This window comes from Acartia tonsa, chromosome 6 (assembly GCF_053477335.1).
Source record: "Acartia tonsa isolate MP-2025a chromosome 6, ASM5347733v1, whole genome shotgun sequence".
NCBI classification, from domain to species: domain Eukaryota; kingdom Metazoa; phylum Arthropoda; class Copepoda; order Calanoida; family Acartiidae; genus Acartia; species Acartia tonsa.
The window spans coordinates 20,314,615-20,333,388 of NC_137265.1; the positions used below are offsets into that span (position 1 = coordinate 20,314,615).

The window sequence follows — 18,774 nt, forward strand, 5'->3', positions numbered from 1 at the left end:
TTATGATAGTTTGTTAATATAAATAGATTTTGGTGGTTAGTAAGAAATTAAAGTGGTTTAATTCAACTTTGTGCCTGTGTATTATATATGTTATCAAATAATAAAATTGGTCTGATAAAAATGTTGGAAAGACCCTTAGTATTCATTTAAAAGTGATACCTCTTACTTGTGTTACAATGTAGATTTTTTAGAATAAAGAATAGCAAACCTACTCTATAACTCTATTTTGAAGGGAGGAAGGAGATATTAAATGTAAATAATACTGGTTCATTTAATCACTCTCTCTAATTTGATGGCATAAAAACTTCGGGGCCTTTTTGAAAATCTTGATTGAAAACATTTTCACTAATAGTTTAAATTTACAAAAGGGATAATCTTGTATATCATAATTGTGGGTGAACATTAATTTATCGTCCATTGTCCTATACCTATGATCCCTATTCTGTTGGGCAGTATTATACAGAGACTAGACTTTTTATGTTTAAGCAGTTTAATACATACTAGCGGTTTCGCCCCTAGCCTCTAGGGGCTTTGCCCCAAGAGGTATAATCAAACCAACTTTTCGGATTTTAGTTTTAAAAGAAAAATTAAAAAAAAAATTTTTGGTGGGGAATTTTTTTTTGGGTGGGGCAGTCGACCCCACTATTTTAATTTTAGCTTTAAAAATTTCTTTTTGGGGGGGGGGTATTTTTCATTTTTTGGGGGGTTGGGGGTGTCCCACCCTCCAAGAAAATAGTTATAAACCTTCTAGGGACCTATGAGAAGCTACCCTGTAAAAAAGAACCCGATCGGTTCAGCGGTTAGCGAGATCCTTCGCTACAGACAAACAAACAACAAACAAACAGACATCGTTCTACTTTGTATTATAGATATTCACAACAATTTTAGTTACATTATGTTAAACTAGCGGCTACGCCCCTAGTGGCCTCTAGGGGGACTTGAGGTGAGAGTCGAATTTAATAATTAAATTTCTAATTTTAGAATTTGAAAGAAAAAGTAAAAAAAATTTTTGGGGGGGGAGCGAAAAAATTTTTTGGGGGGGGTGGCCCCCCCCTCATTTTTAATTTTAGTTAAAAAAATTGAAAAATTTTTTTTTTTTTGGGGGGGGGGGATTTTTCATTTTTTGGGGGGTTGGGGGTGTCCCACCCCCCAAGAAAATAGTTATAAACCTTCCCGAGACCTATGAGAAGCTACCCTGTTAAGGAGAACCCGATCGGTTCAGCGGTTAGCGAGATCCTTCGTTACAAACAGACAAACACACAAACACACAAACACACAAACACACACACACACAGACAGACATCGTTCTACTTTGTATTATAGATATATGAATTATTATAATATACAATAAAAATCCTTATTTTAAAAATTGTGTAATCCTAATGAACAATTTTCAGTGTTATAAAATGGCAAACTATATGCAGCTACGCTACTTATTCATGTTGTCATAGGAAATCCTTTAGCAAATAAAGACAAACCAAAGTAAAACTTTCATGAGACGTAAACACCTTTTGTAAATAACTAATAGAACATTCAATTTTACTTCCTTAATTAAAATTAGTCACTCTACTTTTTTTTAAATACACTTCTAAGTTTTGTCACAAAATATCAATGTTTGACTTAATATCAAGAAAATAAATGTAAGATATGAGATGGGGGGTAATTTGAAAATGTTTCAAAACTACTCCCAAAGTAGCATATGTAACTAAAAGGTCAAGAGAATTTCTCCTTCCTTCCTTCCGTTCCTCCTTAAAAGTAACTCTTTTCTTCTCCATGTTCATAAGAAAAAAGGGGATAAAATTCAGGGGGTGTGGCTCATTATATAGGGGATAAAAGGGCGGGGTTATACGACGCAAGGGATGCAAAAGCGTCTCAAGAAGTTAAGTGAGGGAATTTTAGGATGTACCTAAAATATGACAAAGTTTATATGTAGAGTTGCTTTCTTTTATACTGCATTTTCAACTTTATCAAAATTTGTAGCTAACAAGATATTGTGAATTAGGACTTGTTATATACCTAGATGAATTCAAAAGAAATGAAAAAGGCAACAAAAACTTCAAAACTGTAATTGAAAAGGTTAAAATAAAATCAGTTTTCTTATAGCAATTTGTTAGGATCTATAAATGAATTGGTGTCTGTTCTTTTATAATAACAAAAAATTAGTCTTCTTTTAGAAGAGTTTCTTAAAAATCAAAATCATAGCCCCTAAATTCTTAAGATGTAGTCCCTAATTTTTTGGGGAAAAGTAACCCGACGCTTAGACTTAGTCATGACTTAAACTATACATATTACATACAGTAATATAATAAAAGAAGAAAGCACCTTTACACTATTTACTAAAAAGGTTTTTTTTTAAATTTACAATACTTAAAAGAAATATTTTTTGTTTTAAGAAATTAAAACAAAAATACTGAAAAAATATTCCTTAAATGATTTATTTGGTATGAATTCATAAAAAATTGTCCCTAATAAACCAACGTGAATTTAGATTTTAAGAAAGAAAATCTACATTGTCCCTTGTTTTGCTTTTGTTATAAGAAACAGCTGATAATTTTCATTGTGATTTTAACTTTTTAACCCTCATTTAAAACTCATATTACTGGTGACAATGATAGATGAACCAGTTTTTGTGAAATAAAAAGATGAAAAGAAAAGAATGTGAATTATGTTGAGACTTTGCAATGAAACATTTTAATTTCCAAAAAAAGGTAAACATTTTAATTTGAGAAAACATGTATTGCTCATAGGTCAAAAATAACTCTCATATAGTGTTAAATATGCAAGTTTTTTTCCTTCAAATTCAAAAAAGCATACCTAGGATTTTCATAATTTAAATCTGCATGCAGGTTAACCTAACTATAAAGGTCGAAAAGAATACAATTCTTTTATGTGTTCTATTCATTTTAGAATTTTCTTTTATGTACGTATATTGTATATAAACTCAATAACATTCAAAATTAAATGAATTTGATGAAAACTGCATCCTTAATAAAGACAATCATAATTTTGATTCTTCATATTTGACTAAAGCACAACATGACATTCTAAGAAAACTATTTTGCCTCTAACTTTTTAACTGGTAGAAAAATATTACATTTAACATTATTTAAGAAAGTTAAATAATTTTATCAAAAAAATTCTATAATAGCTTTGAAAAGTTTAAGAAATAAAATAAATTTTATCTCAAATTATAATTTTAATTATTCAAAAATATGAACATGAAAATGAGTATGTTTGTTTACATGATATGTTTGGTTGAAAAAAAGTGGTTTGCTCGTAAAAATGATTACTAACTACCGAGGCTTAATACAACAATATATAAAATATATAACAATACATACATCTCCAGTCAAAAGTCAAGGGGGGGTTAGAGGCCAACAAAAGTTAAATATTCGATACAAACTTTATGTTCTAATTAAATTAGGGCTTTGGGGGATAAATTAAAAATTTGTCTTTACATTCTATAGGACTACTTTATTGAAAATTAAGTTTGAAAGTTAATAAATCCCCGAAAGCATAAAGGGTTGGAAAAGTAAATAATTAAACGGTAGAAGCCCATATACAATAGACATCCATTATCTCTCCCCTTTACCTTCCGACCTCAGAGAAACCAACCTCGACGAATAATTCCCTTAACCGTCCCCCTCCTCTCCCTATTTCCCACAGCTTCCGCCCTTTTTCATTTTTTTTCCAGAAGTTTCAGGGTTAAATAGATTGGCAAACTAGCTAAAAAAAATCTTTTAAATTTTTAAAATTATTTAAATAGAATCTTACCTTTCTTCATATTTTTTCATAGAAAAAGGGAAAATAAAAAGGATATGATGGTTACAAGTTTTGTCATGTTATCTATAATACAAAGTAGAACGATGTCTGTCTGTATGTCTGTCTGTCTGTTTGTTAAGGATCTCGCTAACCACTGAACCGATCGGGTTCTCCTTTACAGGGTAGCTTCTCATAAAACTAGCTTCTCAATTTTTAAACTAAAATTAAAATAGTGGGGTCGACTTCCGCCCCCCCCCCAAAAAAAAATCCCCCCCCCCCAAAAAGAATTTTTTAAAAAATATTTTCTTTTATAATTTAAAATACGAAAAATTGGTTTGATCAAACCTCTTGGGGCAAAGCCCCTAAAGGCTAGGGGCGAAGCCGCTAGTAATATTATATATTGTTCGCCCCTAGCTAGGAGTGGCCTAGAACTTTCCAAACACTTAAATTTCAGTACCTATGTGAAGCTTCTATCAAATATTATATACACAGGTTATTTCTTTAACTTTTTATTGGTGGAAGACAATTGTTTCACTATTAAATAGATCATCAGTTCCAATGTATGAAATAAGAGTTAAAAAAAAAAATATATGTATGTCCTTGCATTTTGAATACTTTTAAATGAGAACTTTATCGTTTCGTTGGTTGCAAAGATATTAACGCTCATAAAACAAATCCTATTGGGATATTTCACAAATATCATTGGCATCATAAAATTTCAGTGAAAGATAATTATTTTTTTTAATTTCTAACCAGCGGGAAGACCTAGTAATTATGTTATTTACCATTTACTTATCCCTGATGAATTTATTCTTTACTTCTCTCTAGCTATAAACAACCCTCTCTTTCATATGCATTGTAGAGAAATCGTACCATTACAGCATTTCATTAAACAATCATCATTTTTTAAAAAGTCCCTGAAGGCATTAGAAGGGGATGGTTAAAATTTAGTTTTAAAAGAAAACATGAAAAAACCCTTCATATTTCTTTTGTTTGATACCCTCTATTAATTAGACATTAAAAACTTTAATGTGACCCAAAGCAGCTTAATTGTATATCTTAAGAGAGGTATATCGACACAACAACTCAGGTTTTCTACTTTAATGCTCTTCATCCTTATATAAATTTAGCAAGAACTTTTTACAATAAAAGTCCTCAATTTTTTTTTAAGACCTAATTTAGCCAACTTGTAAGTAAAATTCTATTTGATAAGTTGCATTTGGTTTAAAGCCTTCTTTTCATAGTGTTTCGTGTGTTTAATGTAAATATTAAGAAGCGGTATTATGCCTTTCAATTGGTTTATCATACTGCTCTGAAATTTCTCCGCCAGTTTTACCCTCTTTGATATACCAGAGAATGGAAACAGGGATCTGAAGGGATAAGACAATGGCCGATAAACTGATGTACATCCCCAAATTACCATTCCCCATCCTCCCTGGAATGTAAAGGATAAAGAGGGATAAAGTCTTGTTATACATATCAGGGATACAGGGGATAGGCCAATTGACACAAATCAAATTTCCCCCCAATTTTAGTTGTTGAAAAAGATGCTGTAAGTATTGGTGCAAAAAATGGGGACGAATTTCAAATTGATTTGACGGGGCTGTTTTTTTTACGTCACAAGTGAAGGGAAACCCCCATCTCTTTTCTAGGGGGTTTCTTTCCCCCTTCCCTTTTCTTTCCCTTCACTTGTGACGTAAAAAAAATCAGCCCCGTCAAATCAATTTGAAATTCGTGCCCATTTTTTGCACCAATACTTACAGCATCGTTGAAAAATTCCTTTTTAATTTAAATAATTGAAGAATAATTTAACCGCCATTGTCCTCTTCTTCTCCCTGACTACATACAGGGATAGGACAATAGATGAATTATAATATTTCCCCAAAATCTTTCTATGAATTGGAAATGGGGGAGAAATGATTGAATAATAATACAACCGCCATTACCACCCCCCTTCTCCCTGAATACATATTACAGTTACATGCTTAATATGAATATTATATAGATATACATAAATTAATATTTTACGAAAAGCCAACAAAAGCAGTCGGGAGATTGAATATATTTAGCATATCTTTAACAAAATATAAAACAACTTTTTTTGAAAGATAATTATGATAATATAAGTCTATATTTGTTTAGTTACTTCGTTATCATAAAAAAAGACCAAAAACTGTCATAGGAGCGTAGAAGTATAGAAATCTACCAAATGAGTAGGGAAAAAGACCTAAAGAAAGATTATCAAAGAATAAGATATAAGAATTAAAACAGCATCAATATAATGGTAGTCAAATTGAAACCATAGGTTGTTATCAACTTTCACAAAAAGTCAAATCCAAAGCATGTACTCTTATACTTTCCTGTTCAAAGTAGTAAAAAGTAAGTCAGTAAGTTGAAAAGTTAGGGATGATGGCACATGTAGAGATCCTACGCATCTAAAAATCATTTAATCATAAAAACAATTTATAGAAAGTTAAAATAGGACAAAAGATACTCAAATGGTTCTTTATGATATAGACAAATTTGAAAACTAATTTATAAATAAATCCGCAGAACTTTTGCAGTTTTTTTTTTTAAATAGTATACTCGCTCATATTTCAGGTTTTATGTTTATTTTGTATAAGTTTATTTTAAAATGGTAAAACCACTAATAATTTTAAAGGAAGAAATATGATTTCAACCTCTTAACTGTTTAATACAGGTGTTTTGTTTTAATTATGTTATGGAAAAACAATATCTAATAAAGCAAACAAAAGTCAATAATTATTATGTTTGGCACTTTATTGAAAAGAAAGTTTTTACAGCAAAATAAGAATTAGTCCATATATAGAAGTGATGGGATTGGATGATTGTGTGTAGTTTAAGATTTCGCTAACCGCTGAACAGAAAAAAACTTCAGTAAAAGTCCAGAGAAGGTTCATAACTATTTTGGGGGTACCTTAACCTGCCACTACGGTTAAAATATGGATCTACTGTCTTCTGGTTAATTACAGAACGTCTTTGGACAAGCATCCACCAAAGGCATGAACTTTTAAATAAAAGACTATTTCGATCGGTTTTAATGTTTTAGACTATTGAAGTAGTTTTTTAAGGTAATTTTAGATATATCTAAAATGTCCAAAGAGTATAAAGTAAAAAATCTACAACAATATTCTTTTTATGCCGAGATTTATCTTCTTTGTCATCTTGCAAATTGTATATTTATATGTTGTAAAAAGAATAAAGCTCTTTTATGAACTCTTATACACAATGGTCAGCATATCCTAATATAAAAGTAACAGGATGTATGTGTGGGTGTGTGTGTCTGTCTGTACCAAAGGATCTTGCTAAAAATGGTGAGCCGATGTGATTCTCATGTACAATGTAGCTTCTCATAGATCCTGGGAAGGTAAAAATTTTGGGGGGGAGGGTACCACCCTAATTGAAATACCAATTAAATTTGAAATTGGGGGGGGGGTAGACTGCCTAAAGTGCCTCTAGAGGCCTCCTGGGCTGTAGCCGCTATTTATTGATATTATATCAAGAAACTCTGTTTAAGAAATGTAGTGTAGACGTACGGACATTTTAAATTACAGAGTAGATTTGCTACTTAAAGATCTATATTTATCTTCTAAGTATTTAAGAAAAAACACTTGTCTTCTATTTATTTATTTAGGATTTAGTCCATATTCTTTATCATAGTGAAAACATTATGGCAAATATAATATGTGTTATATGTAATTAATTGTCATTTTGTTCAAAGTGAAGTGTTTTAATTGAGAAATAGTTTTAAGTGATATTTTAGCTTTTTTCAACCTTTCGCTTAATTGGCAGTTGAATTTACAGGTCTAATGCCAAATTCTTAGCAAGCCATACCAAAGTTTATTACAAACTGGTTTTTTTTTACATAAAATAGATAGACTAAGCCGTTACTGAGATCTTAAGCTTTAGACATACGGAAAACAACAGCTTATTTGTTGATTCAACTAATCTATTATTTATCATAGCTTTGATAAGGTAAAGAAAATTCCACAAAGTTCGCCAGCACCTGAATATTCTACACGCCAATGATAATCGTGTACAGAAGATGGGTGTAAGGAAGGGGTATTAAGAAGAAATGCCTCTTATTTTAATAAATAAATTCATATGCATAATTTACCCTTAGAGGTGTCCTAACAATGTAGGGCTACAAAGTACCTACCCAATGTAACCTAACCTAAACTGAAGTAATAAACAAATAAGCCGAAAAACTCGCACCCCCTAGTTTTCAATTGATTCTGAAAATAAGTGAGAGGGTTATTTTTGCTCAAAAAGGCACGAAAACACCACTTCCCCTTTTTACTCCCAATAATAGTTTTACAACCCCCTGTAAAAACCCTGTGCACGCAAATTAAAGATTTACCTAGTGAATTTTAATAATTAATTTTTTGTTAATATGTTTAAATATCATACAAAAAGGTAATATATTGAGTGAGAAAAAAATGCATAGATCTTTTAATTGCTGACGAAATTGATCAAATTTTTATTTATCTCTCCGAGACCTGGCGAATTTTGTCGGAGACTGACCAATGTCCACTCAGTAGAATCGGATCAATAATGTCCCTTCCTGGGCACAGTTTTAAAACATAAATGTTACAGTTTTTCTTAATCTTCATGATTCCTAATATACATTCATTTACCAAAAGAAAATCAAATGTTTTATTTACCAAAAGCGGCTACGCCCCCTAGAAGCCTCTAGGGGCACTTAAGGTTGTATGGGGAAAAGTCGACATCATCCCATTTTAAATTTGGATTTCATAAGAGTAAAAAATAATTTTTGGGGGGAAGTCGGGTGAAAACACCCTCCCCTAAAATAGTTTAAAACCTTCCCAGGATCTATAAGAAGCTTCACTGTAAAGGAGAACAATATTGGTTCAGCGGTTAGCGAGATCCTTCGGAACAGATGAAAAAACGCTCACTACTTTATATAATAGGATAAGGAATCAAATTCAAGTTTTATAAATCCACAAATATAAGCATGAGAATAAGATAAATAAATATAAAACCTGTTGTATTTGTAGGACTATATGACATGTCCAGTGGACAAGTCGACAGAGACAGCCTCTTTTATATTATTATTATTTTACCTACACATACAATACAATACGTGTTTTATATCTGTGAATATTTCATTTACAATTAAAGACATATTTATGTTATATTTGAAGAAAGAGAGTGATATTTTATAACTTTACTTTTGTTCATTAAATCTTAACCCTTGAAATAAAAGTCTGAAATAATCATATAACAGAATATACTTTTATTATTTTTGATTATTCTTAACCAGTAGAAATACAGAAGCTTGAATTTTTAAAAAGTAAGTAGGTGTACCTAATTCCATATAGGTATACTTACTTACATTACGCAAATAAATAGAATTTTTTAAAAATCAAATATGTTAAAAAATCAAAAGTTTTTTTTGTTGAAAAAATCATCTATTTATGTTGTTTAAATCATTAGTATCTTTCTGAAGATTGCAACAGCATGAAACTTTAAGTTAAAGATAAACAAAATTGAAGTAAAAAAACTTTGTTTTACTATAAAGCTATAACTTTATCATGCATTAAAAAATATTTTTATTCTAACATTAAAATTAAAGAATTACTATTTGACCTTTCTATTCATTAAAAAATACCATTAACTTTATGCTTTGAGTCAGAACCTAATGTTTGCCGTTAATATCGACAAAACAATTTATTATATGAGCAATATAATAATTTACAGTTTCAGTATTTGGTTAGTTCTTGGTCTTGTGCTTTTATAAATGGATTTTAATTATATTAGTTTTATATAACTTTTTAATTCCTCTTTTTAAATTGATAATTAAAAGTTGAAAATATTAAAATAATTAAAACTTAACGTCATATTAAAAAAGATTCTTTTTTGTTTTTAAATCCTATTTTATTAAGTAGTAAGGTTTCTTTTTTGAAGCTTAACATTTCATTAACTACTGAAAGGATTGAGCTCTCCTTTTAGAGAAGCTTCGCGTAAATCTTGAAATGGTTTAAGGTTAGTTTTAAGGATTAAGCCTTTGGATGGTTTTAGCCTACTTTTTTTTGCCTACTTCTTACCCCTTTAAATACAAAGCCCTTAGATAGTAGGGGTGCAACTACTAGTCTTATTATAAAGTGAAAGGAGAAATTCGCACAAAAATTATTCTGACGTCATAAAAATGAGGAATGAGGAGAAGTAAGGAAAACCCTTTACAAAGAGCTGGATAATCACTCATTGTTATGACGTCACATGCTGATTTTTTGAGCGACTTTCTCCTTTCACATTATAAATTAATAGAACTTGCCAATACTCATATCATAGACCTTTGGGTGGTTGGTCTTTTAGATGATATCTTTTTAACTATTGGCCATTTAAGACACATGGAAAAAATCAAAATTAATAGAGTATTTGATTTAGAGGGTAAGTAAGCTGTAATGAAAAGGCTTTGAGTGTATTATTACTTACTTCAATAACTAAAAGATAGATAAAATTCTTAGGTATGTATATTTATAAATGAAAAAGATGAAAACCATACAAGAATATAAAAAGAGAGAAATAGTAAAATGGTTACATTATATGTTAAGAAATCATTACTATAAAAGAAATTATTTTTATAAAAAAATCAAGACATAGTAAATTAAAGAGTAGCTTATCAACTATTAATAGTCTATAAAATTATAGAATTGATTACACATCATATTAGCTCAAGTAATGGATATAGAATATACGTGGATATCATGACAGGGTAAAAATAGTCGTCAATTAAGAATACTTGATGGTCATCATTTACTGGTCAGTACGTTCATCCAGCAAGTGGGGAGGGGATGGGTGTAAAAGACGAGTATCCCCCATCGTTATTTAAACCAGCTACGCGTTTCACTTTATTAAAGTACATGATAATCTGGTGTAAGATCCAAGTAATAATAAATCCATTGCTCAAGTCTATGATAAGAGTTTGATGTACTCTAGTTTTTGTTTACTTTTAATATTTAGTTCATACTAAGCATCATATAATGTTACATACCTTTTAATATCAAAATCATAATGGACATTGCAATTAATTTACTTTAGAGAAAAAGATTATTTTTAAAAAGATGTTAAGCATTATAGCTGAATTTTAGTCAGGTGAAAATAGTTTTTCTACGTTTCAAGTGTTTTCTTGTGGGATAAATTGAAAAAAATCATAATCAAAGCTTTTTCATAACATGCATAACTATTACTATATATCCCGTGTAAAATTATTTTGATGTTGTTTTTTATATCTTAATTATAATGATGAATAATTTAATATCACAACTCTCATTGTCTTAGATTCTTGTAGACTCAAGTCAGCCAGCAATTTCTGTATAAAATATTTCATGATGATTCCAAATTGTTTCAGTACTTATTTGTATAGCAACTATTGGTAGACAATTTTACGGAATATGTTATAAATGTCGTCTTTTATATTTAAAAATATTCATAAGCAATGTTAATTTTTTGATAATTTTTCATTTGAAAACTGAATGGAAGAAATCATATTGCAATATTAAAAAAGATCAAATTGATTAGTTTTTACACAGATTTTATGTTGATATTTTTATTTTCTTATAACTTTATCTCACAAAGTGCATAGGATAGTTAATAAAGACCATAGAATGGATTTAATAGAACATTTATCAGAGAATATCATCTTGATTTTTTTTTCGTCAAATAATTGTAAAAACTCTGCATTTGAACATGTTTAAGGCCTCCTGATTAAAGGTATCAAAAAAAAGGCCTAGAATACCCTTAAAATAAAGCCCATTTGAAGGTCTTCAATGCATGGTTTCAGACGTGTCTAGGCATAAAATGGGCAGGTAGACCTTAATTTGGGGTCCTATAGGACCATTTTGTCATTTTAATTTTCAAACCTGGAAATTTTACTTGTTTTAGGCAATCTTCAATTTAAAAGCAAGTATTTCAAAATTAGTAAGGATAAACTGATTTTATTGTAATAAAAATACATTTTATATCAGGAAACTCATATTTCAAATAGTTTTAAAAACACTTTTTTATACATAAAGGTTATGTTATAATTAAAAGCATATATACCTGAAAAAATCATTATTTTACAGATTTATATGTCGTCGTACCGATAAGAATTGTTACAGAAAATTCGCGAAACCTCGATGGTAAGAAAATTATCAAAATAATTTATATAAGTTTTAAAGCCTTAAAAATTCATTTTTGACCCTATAAACCCCCAAAAACCATATATGTGAGACATAGTCTAGACCCTATACTGTAAGCATTGCCCATTTTAGTTACCATTCCATACCAAAGACATTCACTTTATGTGATTTTATTTAAGTTACCATTATTCATGAAAATCAAGGTATTATTGAATTTATCCTTAGATTTAAGTTATTTTAACACGTACAAATCGTGTTCTAAAAGGCTTAGGTTCCCGCAAATGCATGTAATTTATAAAATTTTAGCCATTTTGATATATTATACAAGCTTTTGTGTTTTTATTTTGGTATTGGTAAACGCCATCTTAAAATCATTCTATAATTTTTCCTATTTTTAGTTATCATTTGGGCAACTACCCTTTTCGGGTGAAATAGTAGAATTACCTTACATTTTTCTATTACCCTATATGATCTAGTTTATAGTCAGTGTAATATACACTAACCCTGCGGGACCTTATTACTACTGAGAATTTCAGCATCCTACTTAATATTGCCTAACATTTTCACAGAATCAAAATGGCATTTTTTAAAATAATAATTTAAGGAGCGAATTAAGTCATTTTTTATTACTGATATTGTTGAATGTTCTGTCTTAATTTGATCAAATTTAAGGTTGAGACAAACAGCTTGAAGATGGGGATCGGCAGCTCAAAGAAAAAGAAGAAGCAGGAGGGGCTAATGAACCAGTCTAGAGCTATACTACAGGTATACATTATTATTATTAGGAGGGACTAATTAACTAGTCCAGAGCTATATTACAATTACAGGTATACAATATTATTATCATTATTATTAGGACTAATGAACCAGTCCAGAGCTATACTACAGGTATACATTATTATTATTATTAGGGCCTAATTAACTAGTCCAGAGCTATATTACAATTACAGGTATACATTATTATCATCATTATTATAAGGACTAATGAACCATTCCAGAGCTTTATTACAGGTATACATTATTATTATCATTAGAAGATACTAATGAACCAGTCCAGAGCTATTGCAATATATTAAAATTACAGGTATACATTATTATCATCATTATTATAAGGACTAATGAACCAGTCCAGAGCTATATTACAGGTATACATTATTATTATTAGGAGGGTCTAATGAACCAGTCCAGAGCTATATTACAGGTATACATTATTATTATTAGGAGAGATTAGTGAACCAGTCAAGAGCTATATTACAATTACAGGTATACATTATTATTATTATTAGAATATACTAATGAATCAGTCCAGAGCTATATTACAGGTATACATTATTGTTTTTATTAGGAGGGTATAATGAACCAGTCCAGAGCTATATTACAGGTATACATTATTATTATTAGGAGGGATTAATGAACCATTCCAGAGCTATATTACAGGTATACATTATTATTATTAGGAGAGAATAATGAACCAGTCAAGAGCTATATTACAATTACAGGTATACATTATTATTATTATTAGAAGATACTAATGAACCAGTCCAGAGCTATAATACAGGTATACATTATTATTATTAGGAGGGTATAATGAACCAGTCCAGAGCTATATTACAGGTATACATTATTATTATTATTAGAAGATACTAATGAACCAGTCCAGAGCTATAATACAGGTATACATTATTATTATTAGGAGGGTATAATGAACCAGTCCAGAGCTATATTACAGGTATACATTATTATTATTAGGAGGGGCTAATGAACCAGTCCAGAGCTATAATACAGGTATACATTATTATTATTAGAAGGTTCTAATGAACCAGTCCAGAGCTATATTACAGGTATATATTATTAATATTAGGAGGGACTAATGAACCAGTCCAGAGCTATATTTCATGTATACTTCATCATTATTTTGATAGCCGGGCGATAGATTACTGGTATAATCCTACTAGTTTTATTTTTTGGGGGGACTATTAAATCAGATCCGAGCTACTAATAGATATTGCTTATTTTAAACTATGTATCTAAAGTCTTTTTGTCTATATATCCGCCCATTTGATATAACCACTTCGTCTTCACCAAACTATCCTAAAACTAAAAGAGGAATATATTTTTTTTTAAACTACAATACATACCAGCCACCTTTTGCTGCATAATTGCGGACAAATCAAAATATAATAAAAAGTATCTAAAAATGTTAAGACGATTATAAGAGGCTCATTTATAAAATGTCGTCCATTGTCCTTTCACTCTCCCTTTGTCTGTCCCTGAATCCCTGAATAGCATACCTTTAATTCAAATAAATTCCCCAAATATTAATCTTTAAAGTGTGGACTGAAGAATGTGAAAAAGGACCCCCACCTCTCATGTTTTGTTTCAATTTATATAAGATTCTAAATAAGAATGGATGTAGAATATACGTGGATATATTGACAATGATAGGGGAAAATTTGTCGTCAGTTTAGCTTGCTAATATAGACCTCCTTTTTTGGTCAGTTCGTTCATACATTAGGAGGGGAGTGTTTGGGAAAACGGGGTGGATGTGAGGAATCGTTAATTTAGCCAGCGGCAAGCATCATTTTATCAGAGTACGAAAATTTGGTGCAACATTCAAGTAATAATATATCCATTTTAATGAGTTAAAGAATAGTTTATTAACATTAAGCTAGTTAGATTTAAGTTTAGTTGATAATTAACCCCTGCCTTGAAAGCAATGTTTTTTAACCGTGAATAAAGTGTAAAAATGATATATACAGAAAAACTGAAATGTTACATAAAACAAATTTTATTAATTTTACAGAGAGAAGACGAATCTCCACCCTCAACCCCCAAAAATTTGAAATCAATCCTATCATCATCAGCATTGATCAAAGAGTTCAGAGAATTTCTACAAATTCTTGATTCAGCAGGTATTGTCTTTTTTTCTTTTTGTAGTTACTCTATAACTTACTTTGCCAGGTTGTCTGTTAGTTTGATTATTGGGGAAAAAATATTGTCAGTTTCAAACAATAGATCTTTTGTTTAGAATCTATTTTTTTGTCTTTTTTCATTAGCTGATTCAGTAAAGCTTTTGATTAAAACATTTGTATAGATTTTTGATGTATTTTTGATATTCTATAAGAGAAGAATGTCTTTAATAAATTTGGGTTTCCTTCCTAACAAGTTAGAAATTTTAGAACACTTTCATTTTATGTTTCACCTCCCTTGATCCTTAAAGCAGTTGCGTGCAAAGTGTTTTGTTAGAGGGGGGGGGGGGGGATCGAAAAAAAAGAAGGCTCCCTCCCCCAATTTCAACTTTAACTTAGGGATAACTTTGAATCAAATTTTAGACGCAGATGAATCCGGCAGCCGTGTGACAGCTCTTGAGTTTGTACTGGCAGTCAGAGCAATACTTACCTCAACAGATAACCAGGTATAAAGATAGATAGATATTAAATCTGGCAGTTGTGTGACAGCTCTGGAGTTTGTGCTGGCGGTCAGAGCAATACTTACCTCAACAGATAACCAGGTATACAGATAGATAGATAATTAATCCGGCAGCATTGTGACAGCTCTGGAGTTTGTACTGGCAGTCAGAGCAATACTTACCTAAACAGATATCCAGGTATTCTAATATATATGTATATAATTAATCTGGCAGCCGTGTGACAGCTCTGGAGTTTGTTCTGGCAGTCAGAGCAATACTTACACCAAAAGATAACCAGGTATACAGATAGTTTGATAATTAATCTGGCAGCTGTGTGAAAGCTCTGGAGTTTGTGCTGGCGGTCAGAGCAATACTTACCTCAACAGATAACCAGGTATACAGATAGATAGATGTTAAATCTGGCAGTTGTGGGACAGCTCTGGAGTTTGTGCTGGCGGTCAGAGCAATACTTACCTCAACAGATAACCAGGTATACAGATAGATAGATGTTAAATCTGGCAGTTGTGGGACAGCTCTGGAGTTTGTGCTGGCAGTCAGAGCAATACTTACCACAACATATAACCAGGTATAAAGATAGATAGATAATTAATCTTGCAGCCGTGTGACAGCTCTGGAGTTTGTGCTGGCAGTCAGAGCAATACTTACCTCAAAAGACAATCAGGTATTCTTATATCTTTATTTATAAAATGAAGGTGCACTTATCCTTATATAAAAGTAACAGGATGTCTCTCTTTCTGTGTGTAGTGTAGGACTTCACTTGCCACTGGACTGATATAATTCTCCTTTACAGTGAGGATTCATTTAGGTCTACTATTTTTTGTGAATACTTAAATTATAAGTAAAGGTTCGATTATCCCTCTTCCTCCCTCCCTGAAGTGACTCTAGAGGCCTTCCAGGGCGTTGCAACTATTCTTCAAGGAATAACTATAAATAACAAAATTATATGTATTATTTCTATATTTATTTAGGACCAAGAGACTCGAATAAGACGTCTTGGAGAAAAGTATTTCCGAGTACCTGGGGAGGGAATTGTTCTGGATAATACAGAGGTATAATACTTGTTGTAGCAAAGCTACTCTACGTCTTACAATTGTCCGTATGCCTATCTGAAGCTTAAGATCTTGACAATCCTGAACTGAATGGGTTCTAATCTTCGTGGAATATATGTATTTACTGTTCCTGTGGTGGTTTTATACTATATTGTTGAGTATACAACCCCCCCCCCTAACACACAAAAAAGAATAAATAATCAATTACCTTAATCTAAATATTTAAAAGCATGTTTTTACCTAGGATTACTATGGAATGAGTAAATAACCATTTTTCTGTTTCAGCTATGGGAAAGATGTTCGCGGCTATGTCGCAGCTCGAGTCCCAAAGGCGAGGAAGACTTGCGGCTGCTGCGGCTGGCTGAGACCTCAGTGAGAAAAGAGCTGGACGAACTGCACATTGTGTTCCTTGAATCAAGGAAGGAAAACTCCTCAACTGTTGAGAAAATAATGAATTGTATTTTATAGAAAATAAAATACAATGTTATGTTTGTGTTGTGACAATATCTTTATATCTCATCTAAAAAGTGCTATTATCTCATTTATCCGCCAGTGAGAACAGTGAAGTAACAATACCTGATGTGAGCCTCAGTGAAATCAGCATATTAGAACTTTAAATTTCAGTTTGATATCTAAACCAGTTCCTAAGCAGATTTTTTTTTGTTTAAACTTGAGGCTTATGCTATGCTGAGGCGCGGCTGCCGAGCCCTGCTCAAAATTTATATTTTATTTAGTGAAGCTTAAAAATATAATAAGTTATAATCAAGGCTATATATACAGATGGGGAAATTCTCAAGTACATGTATGTAGCGCAATGACAACAAGAATGCTATTTAACATAAATAAAATTCATTATATTTTGATATTGCAAATAGTTGAGCCTGTAATTTGAAATTGTCCTTCTAGCATAAAAAAGAATTATACTCTAAAAGTTTAAACCTTAATTCAAAATATCTATAGTTTTTTGTATCCTCGTTTATATAGCTTTGAGTTTTAATTTTGTAAAGCTATACTTCTTTAGCAGCTTTTTGAGCTAAATTTAAATATTTAACAATTGAAACTTATGTACTGTTTTATAAAAGTGACAGGATGTTTGTTTGTGTGTACCGAAGAATCTTACTAACCGTTGAACTGATATGGTTCTCCGTTAATGTAAAGGTTCAGGGAAGGTTATAACTATGGATATACCCTCCCCTATAAGTCTCTAGAAAAAATCTCCCGCCCCCCCCCCCTAAAAAATTTTTTAATTAGTTTTTCTTTTTAAACTAAAATTCAATGTGTAGGGTACATTTTAATCCCCCCCTCCGTACCTCAAGAGTCCCTAGAGGCCTCTAAAAGCGTAGCCACTAATATATAATAAATTTTTTTTATTTTAAAGAAACGCAATGCAAATCAAAGTAAAATTTAGGGGAGATATTTATTTTAGGAAAGATATTTTGCCTCTAACTTTTTAGTATGTCCAAATTTACAGTTCCTTATTCATCCAAATATATCTTTTAAGATAACAATCATAGAATTAGGTTAGACATGCATAAGCTTATGGATAAACAATAAGGAGAAAAGCGCAGGCAAAATAGTTTTTCTTCAGATGAAATATCTATTTCCCAAAAATATGATATGTTTTTAAGTAATTAAATGATACTAAGTGTTATAAAATGTGATATAATGAAGTTTTTAAAAAAAATTTATGATCTGAAAGTTTAAATTTATTCTTTTCTTCATGTTTTCACCAAAAAAGTGCCTAATATTTTACAAAATTTGGTCTCAAAAATATCATTTTTTTCCTTACAATATACTGAATGTTTTAAATCAATTATAAGTTACCATTCAATATTTTCACCAAATAATAAAAGACAAAGATTTTCTTGTAATAGTAAAAACTGGAATAATGTAAAACAATGGATATATTATTACTTGGATGTTGCATCATATTTTTATGTACTCTAATAAAGTGATGCTCACAGCTAGCTAAAATAACGAAACCCCCCATTTACTGTCTTTACTCCATCATATCCCCTCCTACTGTATGTATGAACTGACCAATATTTTAGTTCCAAGTTACCATTCTAAATTGACGAAAATTTTTCCCCTGCCATAATATCCACTTGTATTCTACATCCATTATTAATAATATTCCAGCATTTGATGTTTCATTTGACCACTCATTATTGTATATGTATAAATTTAAAAAACTTACAATAAACTTATATTATTTTGGAGACATTTTAGTTATGATTTTAATGTTCATTTGATCTAAATAGATTTAAAGGGTCTGTTAATTTTCTAGTTCTGTTCCTGAACTTTCTAAGAATTTGACTCATTTTAATGTAAATGATTCAAAAATGTTTGATCCAATTTTATCCACAAA

General features: G+C 30.7%; 1 protein-coding gene across 5 annotated transcripts; it reads left to right on the forward strand.

Moving 5' to 3' along the window:
* Positions 1 to 2,515: 2,515 nt before the first annotated feature.
* Positions 2,516 to 18,625, forward strand: LOC145322044 (uncharacterized). Of its 5 annotated transcripts, none has more exons than XM_080163802.1 (6): positions 2,516 to 2,708; positions 12,600 to 12,692; positions 14,731 to 14,839; positions 15,260 to 15,342; positions 16,326 to 16,406; positions 16,692 to 18,625. In XM_080163802.1, exons 1-6 carry the CDS (start codon positions 2,682 to 2,684, stop codon positions 16,872 to 16,874), a joined length of 576 nt encoding a protein of 191 aa, XP_080019928.1. In that variant the 5' UTR covers positions 2,516 to 2,681; the 3' UTR covers positions 16,875 to 18,625. The 5 variants fall into 5 exon arrangements, with proteins under 5 accessions (XP_080019928.1, XP_080019931.1, XP_080019930.1 ...); XM_080163805.1 differs by lacking the exon at positions 2,516 to 2,708 and adding an exon at positions 10,758 to 10,899; XM_080163804.1 differs by lacking the exon at positions 2,516 to 2,708 and adding an exon at positions 11,868 to 11,927.
* The last annotated feature ends 149 nt before the right edge of the window (positions 18,626 to 18,774 follow it).